This window comes from Carcharodon carcharias, chromosome 7, assembly GCF_017639515.1.
Source record: "Carcharodon carcharias isolate sCarCar2 chromosome 7, sCarCar2.pri, whole genome shotgun sequence".
In the NCBI taxonomy this organism is placed as follows: Eukaryota; Metazoa; Chordata; class Chondrichthyes; order Lamniformes; family Lamnidae; genus Carcharodon; species Carcharodon carcharias.
Window position 1 is genome coordinate 142,387,860 of NC_054473.1, and position 12,484 is coordinate 142,400,343.

At 39.5% G+C, this 12,484-nt stretch overlaps 1 protein-coding gene and 1 long non-coding RNA gene across 3 annotated transcripts in view; one reads left to right on the forward strand and one right to left on the reverse strand.

The window, feature by feature from the left end:
* Positions 1-12,484, forward strand: part of LOC121280159 — a 101,512-nt gene that overhangs the window by 74,687 nt on the left and 14,341 nt on the right. The gene's annotated exons all lie outside the window — the stretch shown is intronic.
* The window catches only part of nkd1 (NKD inhibitor of WNT signaling pathway 1), a 119,008-nt gene that overhangs the window by 11,506 nt on the left and 95,018 nt on the right, over positions 1-12,484 (reverse strand). The window contains exons 5-6 of one of the 2 annotated variants that reach the window (XM_041191859.1): positions 12,122-12,228; positions 4,627-4,722 (exon numbers count right to left, since the gene is read on the reverse strand). In XM_041191859.1, the coding sequence (XP_041047793.1) occupies positions 4,627-4,722; positions 12,122-12,228 (203 nt within the window). The remainder of the gene's footprint in view (positions 1-4,626; positions 4,723-12,121; positions 12,229-12,484) is intronic. The other variant, XM_041191860.1, reaches the window with a different exon arrangement.

The window sequence follows — 12,484 nt, forward strand, 5'->3', positions numbered from 1 at the left end:
GAGCTTTGTTGAAAGTACATGCAAGTACACCTTATTAATACTAATGACAAAGTTGGATTATAGCAGTTTTATTGTAAAAAAGATGGGAATCCATCGCTGGAGTGGCACTGGCTATGTTTGGCCGCTTAGGAATGAAACTACGCAGCCAGTCCTGTGAAGTTGGGTGACAGAGGGTAGCGGCACAACTTATAGGGTGAGAATTTCTCTGGTAACTAAATGTAGTGAAATCACAAGCCTGTTAGAAACAGCCAGGGAAGTTATTTTCAAAATATTTATGATATCACTGCGCATAGCAACCAAAGGAATTCTTACCCTGAGTGAGGATAGGAACAAGGTCGCCTGTAATGTCAGAGTGTGTGGACAGTGATTAACTAGGCTCACAAGAGAACAGCCAGTTGGGTATTAGATAGGTGTTGCTTTCACCTGTGGAGTCATAACCAGCGGGAAGGAATGAGTCATTGGTGTGGCGGGGGTGGGGAAGGAAGGGAAAATATATCAAAGGGAAGACTGGATTAGACAATATCAGTGCAAGATTTTATAGCCTGGAAATGCTGCCAATTAAAACTTCATGTTCTGTAGGACAAAGCAGAACTTAATGTTACAAGAACATTTCATAAAATTACTGAAATATCCACTTATGCCTTGCTTTCAAATTGGAGACAACTGGTCTCACAGCACTGGAGCCCATATCCTCCCAAATTGAATTTAATTAGAGTAAACCTTTTATATTGCAGACTGCCATAAGAACCCCTTTCCCCAGTTAGGATAAAAGGTCTGCAAGTAAATATTTATTTAAATAATCAAATATGTGGAGATTGGCAGTATGGTGCCAACACAACTACGTCAGTTACAAAGTGCTGTTACTAATAGTAGGTATTAGAGCTCATGCAAAGCACTACAGTGAGTGCTATTCGATCCCTATTAACGTCTACTTTTACATCCCTGCATCTTACTGAAGCACCTTGCAAACAACCCACCGGCCATGAATATGATTGAACAAAGGTTTGAATTCAGGAAGTTATTTTTTTAGATGCAGGTAGCATCAAGAGCATGCTGCTGGTACTATTCCTCCACACCTCTATAATAGCCTATTGTTCCAAAACCTGAGAAAAGCAGAATTCATATTTAACTATAACAATTTTCTACCAAGGAAATGGGGTGAGGCTTTCAGACGTGCAATAGCTTCAATGTGCTCTCAGCACAATATCAGTTTTAGATTTATTAATGTAGCAAAAATACAAACACAAGGCTTCCTCTGCTCTGACTTTATTTTTATTTTACAAGCCTTTTAATTGTACTACAAATTGCACTATAGTCACATGCAAACCACCAGGCAATTTTAGAAAGCAAAAGATTTAAATCATTGTTAAGAACCAGAGCTGTAAAACTTTGTGGGTCAAACAGATTAGATTTAATTTTTCTGATTTCCAGTCTTTAACCGAGGTCCCTGTGAAGGTAATTACAGCAGAACTAATGGTTCTCAAAAGACCATGAGAACAAAATCAGTTAGGCCTTCAAAAGCCTCTGAAAGAGTAACAATGAATGAGATTACCTGGTATTTTTGAATCCACAAAGCCTGGCAATTTACCTTCCAGTACACACAAAGCATTGGAAAATACTTTTAATTGGTGCTTGGTAAAATGAGTTTATATCAATATTTAATTTATAAATATATTCCACATAGATGTTATTTCCTAATTATTCTTCCAGAAGATTAATCTTGGCAGTATTCCACTTGTACCCCAGTTTAGTAAATGAATATTGTTCAAAAGGAAACCAGTAATTTGGATAAATCTTAGTAATCAGATGGCTTTACATCTAAAAAGTTCAATGACTTAAATTAATTAAAAGTGTGCATAAACCTTCATTCTCCATGCAAAATCAAAATATTGCAGATGCTAGAAATCTGAAATAGAACAGAAAATGCTGGAAATACACAGCACGTCAGGCAGCAGCTGTGGAGGGGGACATAGTTAATCTTTCAGATTGAGAACCTTTCATCGGAACTGGAAAAAGTTAGAGATGTAACAGGTTTTATGCAAATGCAGAGACAGGGATAGGGAAGTGGGGGTGGCAGGGAGAACAAATGCGAATGTCTGCAATAAACTGGTAGACACCAGAGATTAGGGGCTGGATTTTCCCATCCCTGTGAAGAATAGGATGGGAGGGAAGGGTGCTGGAAAATATAGATTGCTCCATTGGGACAGTTCCCCAACATATTTGCGCCCCTGGGGAAGTTTCCCAGGGACAGGTTTAGAAGGGGATCGGCTGCCTGCACCACAGAGGCGGGCAGCTAATTAAGGTGACTGAGTTAGGGGTGATTTTGCAGCTTCCTTGGCATGTTGCCACCTGCGACGTGAGCTCGCTGCTACCAGGCTTCCAGTTCAATGGAGGCAGCCTTCTCATGGGTCATCAGAGCTGGAGGCTCCATGCTCCACTGACGGGCCTCAGGCATGAAAGACCACAATCACAGTCTATCTCAATCCAGTGGAAGTGCTCCCTGTCCATCTTGTTGGATCTGTCGGACCCAATATTATTAATTTCTGAATGGGCCTGCAGCATTGATAGACCATCCGCTTTCCTTAACCAGGCAGCAAGCTCAATGGCAGCCAATGAGGTAGTCACCCGCCTGAAGATTACAGGGCTGGTCTTGCTGCTGGCAAGTGTGGGTTTGAGATCCCAATATGATCCTGACATTGAGGCCCTGAAGCCCATGGTAAAATTCAGCCCATAATGACAAATTGCTGATGGTGCAAGGCAAATGGAGATGGTAATCGGACAAATAAGGAACAAAAGATGGGTCTAAAGATGGGTCCAGAGGGGATGGTAATGTCAAGTTCTTTCCAGTTCCGACAAAAGGGCCTGGTCCTGAAAAATTAACTCTGTTTCTCACACCACAGATGCCACCTGACCTGCTTAGTATTTATAGCATTTTCAGTTTTTAATCCTTTATTCTCCAAACACCACAATGAAGATTACATTGCATGAATTGCAATGTAAAGTCAATGCAAACCAAAATGACACAGTACTGCTATCTTATAAGTGATCAAGATAACACCTCTTTAAATAAAATTTCCTTCCAAATATAATGTCAACAATGAACTACTCTGCCTATGTCATGAATATACCATTCAAAACAATTTTACAACACAATTTGAGAATTTATTTAGCAAATTAGTTATTGGATAATCAAGAAAAATATTCCTGGGAATTTACAGTAACTCTATACAAAGTAGTTCCCTTAAAGATGTTATTTCATTGTTTTGCCTGCGCTGCCTGAACTACATGGAAATATGGATATAATTCGTCCACCCCAATTTAGCTGTTAATGTTGCTTACTTTAGTTTTGCATCACGCTGTTATTCAAGCAATTAAAGTTACTAGTTCCAGCTCGAGTTGGGCATTAGTAGAACTGCAGCTTCTAAACAGTATCTTAACAATGGAAGACTTTGTGATGGCTGCTAAGAACTGTCTTCAACTTCTAACAGGAGGCTTTGGAGCACTAATTAAAGCATTGTAAGAAGGACCAATGCAACCGAGTTCACTCACCTAAAGAATGTGTATATTTGGGAGATTAACTCTGCTCCCAGAGAAAAGTTCCCAGGTACAGCTGAGAGGGATGCAGATTGATAATAGTAAGCAGTTCTGTGGAGTGAGAAGCAGCCATGATAATTGTACACACAGTCAGAAAGGAGGTTAAAAATCTTGTGGATCTTTTATGTCATATATTTAGGTCTATTAACATTTTACATTTTTAACTCCTATTCCAACACTATAAAGCACGCAAGTCCTTCTAGGATATTTTTACTGAGATGCTTTATCTTCTCAAGACAAGCCCGATGCTATTGCCATTCATTGGCAGTGTCAAGTCGCCATTTATTTCAGTTGTACCAGGGCTGTTGTTATGGTGGGAATTTTTTTTCTAAGTATCTGCATGTGGAGTCTCAACAGACCTTTTCAAATGAATTAAACAAAACATCTTTTGAAACATGTGCACTTGAAGTTAAACAGGAGCTTGCCTAACAAATAATGGCAATGTGATTCAGCTGCAATATCATAATGTCTGGAAAATGTGGCCCATTTCCTTATTAATCTCTTTGAATATGTTACATAAAGCAGTTTTAAAGCCTTGGCTGCTGGGATTTTTGAGGGCCTGTTAATATATTTGTACACAACTAGCAGTTACTCAAGACTATTCACGAAAAACCGTGGAATAACAGAGATGGGCTATAGTGTAAATGGATTACTCCCTCCAGAGTGATCATGAACATGAACCAAAGCAGGTTGAAATGCTACTTCACAGACCACTGTGTGAACCTAAACCTCCTTGTGAGCATCAACTGGGATTAGGCACCTTATTCACAATGAAAAGTGCTCAAAAGCAGCTGCAAAACCAACAGCAATCTACTCTGAACCAACTTGACCTCTAGCTCAGCGGTCCATATTTATTTTAACGGTCTGCTTAAACCCTTTACTGTCAAAAGACAGTCTTACACTTGAAATATCGCACTTTAGCATTCACGTTTAATTAGGACAGGAATGTTTTAAGACAAACAAGGATTGAAGAAATTTACATCTTTGAACAATAAAAGAACAAAAAGTTGGCGAGTCATTTGTTTGGTTTACCTCACGGGTGACTTTCCCATTGTTATCGAAGTCATATAGAGTGAATGTCCACTCTTGCCTGTTGTCTTCTTCCACAGAAACATCACATTCCAACTCCTGTAAAATGCATTTTAAGGGCTACTTCAGGCTTTCTCTTAGCATAATGTCTTGATACATTCAGCACCATTATAAGTAGCAAATTTCAGACCTCAAGAGAAGGCATTATGTGCTAGAATCCTGTTTAATCAATGCCATGCATCTTTACAGTGTTGATATCTTGCCAAATGAGTACATTTGCAGATTTGCAATGAATACCTCACAAACATTAACTCATCCAAGCAATTTAAATTATAGGGAAATCCTGATAAACGCAGGACTGCTTTACGATAAGTGAACCAGGGTATCTATGAATTGCATAAAATAGGTCCAACCTCGTTTTAAAAAACTAAATCACTTATTTATTTAGCAATTTAATGTAAATATCACCAATATAAAAGTGCAACTTACATGTTATTTTACAGAATATGGAAAAAGATCAAACCTTTAACGGGTTATCTTTTGGAGGACTTATGCAAAGGAGAATAACGTGCACACTGAAAGGAAACATTCCTGATTAGACCAGGGATTACAATTTTAGGTTTTCCTAAAACTGTAGCTGGCATTTTCTGATAATCAGAACTGGAATGATGTTGTATTTTACCGTCTAATTTTCTTCTCCTGAACGTAGTGATTTATGGCAAGGTGGGGTTCTAAAGAAACTAAGAGTCTTCCAAACTATCTCATTTCAGTGACCATTCTTCATTTCTGAGCATCGACAACATGGAGCCAATTTGCAATAGCTCACAGGAACTCTTATTGCCCAGATTCTAATCACTAAAATTTGGGGCGGGAACTTGAGACTAGAACTTCACCCTCTATACATTGCCACAGGTTTTTTGGTTCATTTGTGGTTAATGGATGATATGATTGAAATTTTCAAGATATTAAGAGAAGCTGATAGGGTATATAGAGAAAAATATTTCTGCTGGTTGGGGAAACTAGGACAAGGGGGCGTAGCCTAAAATTTGAGTCAAATGTTTCAAGAACGAAGTTATGAAATACTTCGACATGCAAAGGGTGGTAGAGGTTCAGAATTCTCTTCTGAAAATGGCAATTAATGCTAGATCAACTATGAATTTTAAATGTGAGATTTATAGAATTTTGTTAGCAAAAGGGATTAAGGGATATGGGACAAAGGTCACAGATAAACCATAATCTCATTGAATGGCAGAACAAGCTTGACGGTGTCAAATGGTCTACTCCTTTTGCTATGTTCCCAAGTGGACCTGGTCCTGTACTAGCACGAGCCAAGCACTCCCATGGAAATAAGGTTTGATGGGAGCATTCCCACCCATTCCCTGTTGTTTTCTTGGAAGGTAACCAGGCCCACAAGTTCTTGGATAAGCTGGGGTTTGGGCTTTGTGCCCAAGGTGCATCAAATCAGGCTGTCACAGATCATCACAGTTACCTGATTTTTAAAAAAAATCACCTATTACTCTGCACCGGCATACACACATGCACAAAATCCAGTAAGGGTTATTAGACAATGATCCTGAGCAGGAACTGTGGCTAATTTTTTGTCCTCTCTAGCCTGTGAATGCTGAGATCAACTGCAGTGTGTCCCAGTATCATCTAAGTACAGACCGAAGATCATGCATCTGGCTTTCCTAGTCTGTATGCCCTAGCTCCATGCCAACAGTAAAGTTATAAGCCAAGCCTTTGACACAGTTGCCATTAGGCTTGTTCCAAATCAGAAATGTTATATAATGTGATTGGTTTGAAATGAAGCAATTCTAGGCTTAGTCCTGGTGTGTTTTTTATCAGGTTAAGTGGCCAACATAATTTAGTGTAATGCACTCAATCATGAAAGATATCAAGCCAGACTGCTAAGCAGAATTGCTTCCAGAAAGAAGAGATTCCTTTTTATGCCAGTCCATATTAGGTGAATTCAGATCCAAGATGATGGATAGCTCTATTTGTAGACAGCTGCCAGCGAGGCTAGTAGAGATCAGCATTGTTCCTGCTTTTAGACAGTGATCCCTGTGCTTTAACATGTCAAAGGTTCAATAGCAGCTGAGACTCCAGTTTAGGCCAGTGCTAATGTCTGAGTGTCAAGATCAATATCCAGGAGCAGGAAATATGCCAATCCTCAATGCCAGTCAGCTAGAAATCGACTTGAAAATATGTCATCCAAGGAGTTATTTTCCCATTGGAAGATCCAGCCTTCAGAAGGCTACTTATTGACTCATGCAAATAGGAATATCCTCTCTCCGCAAGCAATGGAAATTGACAATGAAAGATATCATTGTTCTATTACTGCAAAAAGCACAAAAAATGCTAAAAAGCACATTTTACGAATGCTTTTTCTCACTTCATCTTGGCGATACTTTACATTGAAAGTACTGGTCACACACAAATAATGGTTTGATACAACTACAGCAGCTGACAGGAAATAAGATGCCAAAGCTCATCTGTTCTCACTGATTTTCACACAGGAATAACAATCGAAAAAGGAGGAAGAAGTGTGGCCGTGAAGTAACTGCCCAATTAACAAGGAATTATACTCAAGTATGTAGGTTCCAGTCATCGCCCAATCGATATAATGATTTTTCACCTGCCTCACCATTAACTGTTTCTCATGCATTGCCGGTTCATATTTACAGTACAGCCCTATTAGAGTGCTCAGTCTTAGTATTGTTCAGGCAGTGAGCAATACTTTGCCCTGCAAACATTTCAGGATGGTTCATTTCAAGAAGTGCCGGTGAAATCTATTGAAATCTGTAGAAGAATTCACCTTGAACATCAGTAAAACCTAACATGCAAAAAACCTCAAGAGAGAACACCATATTGCATTTCCCTTCTATATTAAGCACGTCTTGCCCCAGAATTTGACATGGCTATTTCTTTGACATCTGGCATTAACATCTAAATATTCTGAATGTTGGTAACAACATTTGATGCAGCCAAGAAAATCCTGCACAGACCATTACTGGACTTAAAAGTGGTTTTATTTCTCCAATTCACAGTTAACAGATATTTATAAACCCACCAACAATACAAAATCTCTAAGGAGCACTGTTAATATAAGATTTTTAAAAATTTCCCTGCACAAATTTATTCTCTTGCTCCTTCTTTCCTGAAGTTGGTGACACCTGGGCCTGAATTTTCGCTCCCGGGTCGAGTGCACAGAGTTGGGACAATATCCAGATCTGAAAACCCAGGAAAAAGTGCCCTGGAAAGTTGGATTTTCAGTTTGGGGAGAGGGCATGGAGGGGGGTTGGGGATAGTGAGTTTTGGGGGAGGGGGGGCAATGTAAATGGAGTTGGGTAGGCAACCCTAGAACCAGTGCGGAGACTGACAGATATGGAGGGGGGCTAGACGGAAGGCCTGCCTAGGTGCACCGGCACTGTGTCAGAAGTTTTGTTTTTAAAAGAGTTAAGCAGCCCTCACTCCCAACAATACACCCCATGCCCCATCCATGCCAACCCATGCTCCCCACCCACCCCTTATGGCCTCCATGCCAACCTGTGCTCCTCTACCCACCCCCATGACCCTTTGTAGCCAAATTAGTGCCAACCAATGCCCCCTAAAACTCCACCCTTAGGCCTTACAGATACCATGCCAACTCACCCAGTATCCACCATGGACAGACCTCTGGACCCATGCTGAGACGAGATAAAATAAAGGTCTTAAGTGTCTATTGAAGAATTCACTGTCTCAAAAAAAACCCCACTCATTATTTAAAAACCCAGTCACCACTTAATCCCTTATAAAAATAAGCATTTGAATTCATAGTCCCACTTCAAAGAGTCTATAACCATTTGGAGCTGTCAATCAAACTGACTGACAGGCAACCAGCAGTGATAATGGAAAGCTGTGAAATCTGTCATGCAGCACTGATTAAGAAATGATAGCCCTCAGGACTCTGTCAACAGATGGTGAAATACCAAGTACTTTTTTTTTAAACACTGCAGATAGTTTATTTTTCCTCAAATATTTAAAGGGCAGGAGTTTTAAATGCCTTGACAACTTGACAGTTCCAATGAGTTAACATTCCAATGAGGTATGCACTTTTTATGCACCTACATGTCTAATTTTAACAATCCAAAGGGCATCTTACTTCTCCCAAACTGCACCTTACCTCTAGCAAAGGGCAACTAACATCCCCAAAAGTTGGCCTGGGATTATACCCAAAAAGGTGCCATATCTCTACAAAAAGGTACCCTGCCTTTCCAAGCAACTCTGCAAAGTTTAGACCTACTTCTACCAGATCTAATCTGCACTCCTCGTGTTTCCCATTCCTAGCTGACGAAAATATGACATGACAGGAGGAAGTTGCTGTTTTATATGGGCAGCTGACTCTGTGTACCACAGATATGCAATTTGGAATCTGCTGCCATTCCTCTCCACCCGTGAAATGGTAGGCGTCTTGTTCAGGGGCAGGATTTCTGTACCTAGGACTCTGTAGCCTTTTTCGTAACAACGGAGAGGCTCTCTGTCTTAACAAAAATTCAGGCCCTATTGTTCATGAAATATGTATCAAGTGACTGAAAGCAATAAAATGTATGGGGGTCAAATACTATTTCAAAATGGGTACAAAATGGGTAGTAGCAGAAAAGCTCCTTGTTATACAGTCACCATCTGCATTTCCTTTCCATTGACATTAAGATAACGAAAAATCATGTTGAGTCTATAATGTGCAGCTGATCCACTGCCACTCATATTACACCCCACTGAAGTTTAAGTTCACCTGACTAGAGTTTCAACTTTTTCTTCCTGTGCATAGACAAATAAAAGGGTCTTTAACCTTAACAAAAAACAGATTTTCATGTGGGTGTCATGAAAGTATAATAATGTCCATAATATTTTTCTGGTTTATTGTGAAGTAGGTTTACGGGGGTAAGGGTCTGTCTGTGTGTGATTACATTTGGAGTCAAGTAGACTGCAAGCTTTAATTCATCAAAAGAAGCTAGGTGCTTGACATGCTAATGAGTAAACATGGATACTGGCTTAGCATGTGAGATGTGAAGGGAATTTGCATTCTTACATAGATGAAGGGAGATTTGGATTTCAAAGGGGTTTAAGTCTGTTTACAACTAGCCAGATAAGCAAGGCTAAGGAATGTGTTTATTTTTCCCAAAGATTACTGACAATAAATAGTAGCGACATGAAAGTTTTAAATTGTGAGGAAGATACAATTTCAAAGACAAATGAAACAATAGAATTTATGTATTAAAAGAGAGAAACATATATAAAGGAGAATGAGGCTATGTGACAGAAGAAGGCCAGATGAGATCTAACAGAAGTGTGAGAAATAGCCTTAATGAAGCCTCCAGTATTTGGGCATAAGTGTGCAGTCTACCAAAACTGAAGCTGGAGAAAAGCATTTGGAATTCCACTCTCCGGGGTGTTGTGTTAATTTGCTGGATCTGTTTAAAATCTGAAATCCATTTTTGGACAGTTGCCTTAAAAGTGTCTAACTGGGAGTCAGGTTAATTAGGAATTTTAGGAATAATTATAGTAGTAATTGTAGTCCCATGAATGTGCTGGACATATTTTATTTTGTTAATAAATATTTTAATTTAATTTTTTAAAATCTTTAAAAGTCTTGGTGGACTTATTACTTCTGAATTCAGTGCACGCATCTCGAAATAAATACAAATTGCAAGACTGTTGTGATAGCGCGGCTATGTTTCCCTCATGAGTTTGGTCCACCTGGCTCACATCATCTGCTGGTCATAACAAACAATGGGCCACTGGGAATTGCCAAAAAAATATTAAACAAGCATGAACATTATGGCCACAATTTTTAGCTTAGCGGGTGGATGCGCGCCTGACCCGACGGAACGTGAAATGGCGGTGGCCTAGCATGCCGATGTTAATGTGCAGTTGCGCATTAGTTTGGTCAGCAGGTACACGTCAGAGCTGGCAGCATGCCCGCCAACAATTAGAAGGCCTATTAAGGCCATTAAGTTATCAATTGTCATTAATTTTTCATATCCCGTTCAACCTAACGGTTGGCAGGCAGGTGAAAAGGCCAAGCGCCCTTTGGTGCGCTCAGCACTGCCACTCGAGTTTCATATTGGGTGGGCCTTAATTGGCCCGCCAGCATGAAATTGCGGTGCACTCTCGATCGCAGGCGGCAGTGCTGCATGCTAAGGGCAAAATTCTGCCTCATGTGTGCGCATCAGAACATATTTTGCAGCCAGGTAAGTTAGAGCAATCGTGATCTCTGTGTTCCTCCAAGTATGGCCTCTTGAGCATCCCCTATTTTAATATTTCCACCTTTGATGGCTGGGCCTACAGCTGCCAAGGCTCTAAACTTGAATTCCCCCGCTAAACCTATTTGCCTCTCTCTCCTCCTTTAAGATGCTCCATAAAATCTACCTTTTTAATCAAGCTTTTGGTGACCTGTCGTAACAGTTCCTTACGTGGTTCAGCATCAAATTTTATTTGATAGCTTTACTGTAAAACAACTTGGAAATTAAAAAAATTGCATATATAGCATTTTCACGACCACCAGATGTTGCAAAGCACTTTACAGCCAATTAAGTTCTATAATTAAGGTGTAGTCACTGTAGTATTGTAGAACTGTAGCAGCCAATTTGTGCACAGCAAACTCCCGCTAACAGCAATGTTATAAAGACCAGATAATAAAATATTGGACAGGACATAACTCCCCTGCTCTTCTAAATAGTGCCATGAGATCGTTTACATCCACTCAAACAGGCAGATGGGACCTCAGTTTAACATCTCGTCTGAAAGATTACACCTCTGGCAGTGTGGCATTGGCATGTCAACCTTGACTTTTGTACTCAAGTTCTGGAGTGGGACTTGAATCTAGAACTTTGTGATGTAGAGGCAAGAGTGTTACCAACTAAGCCACAGTTGATACATATACTTTGCTACATTAAAGGTGCTTTTTAAATGCATGTTGTTGTTGAATGGTTTTTGCAGTCTTAACTCAGACTGAGGCCATTCCTTCTACAAAAAGTTGCAGACCACTAGCCTTGTTCCTGTCCTGACAGAGATAATACGGATAATTTAAGCCACAGATGATAGTGTAAAATGATTTAGTTGGCCACTATATATCTCCCCCAATTTTCATTTCCATTGAAGTTTTACACTTTTAGCCAAAGTCAAAATTATATCCAATACTCAAAGCTGACCTGGAGTAATTTTATGATGTCATAGCTCAATGCACAAATGTAAAAGCTGCAGAATTCTTCAGAACATCAAATTTGGCTGCAGATCAGAAGTGGAGGAGGAGCGCACAACAAATTTACTTTCTTCCCCCCTTTTAAATTTTAATTTGGCCAATGTGCGAATGGTTGCATTTGTAAAACCTCTTACAATGAAAAACATTTTCAGCTGCTGAATTTTTCCTTGAGGTTTGTAACACTGTAAAGACAGCATTGAAAGTCCTTTATCTAGCTGTACACGTTATCCATCCTTATGTATCTAAACAAAAACTCACTTCAAATTTCAGCTGTTTCTTCATGCCACTTTGTCCAGCTCCTTCTTTTTCCATTTTCTTTTCAACTGTATTATTAAAGCCATCAGTGTTCTCTGGAGGTAGAGCAACTTCAAATTAAAAAGAAAGGGCATCAGTGTTTCAGATTATTTCATGATCAATAGATACAGCTGTCACTTTGATACAGTGCAGTTTAAATATACATTTTGATATAAATTCTTAAAAATATAAACTTTAAGCCTGTATACAAATGATAGATACTAATATCTAATATGGAAAATTATTCCTAAATGCAGTAAAATGTTTATTGCTTAGGTTTTTAAAATTATTATGGGAGGTGCTGACTCTGGATAGATGAATAATTGG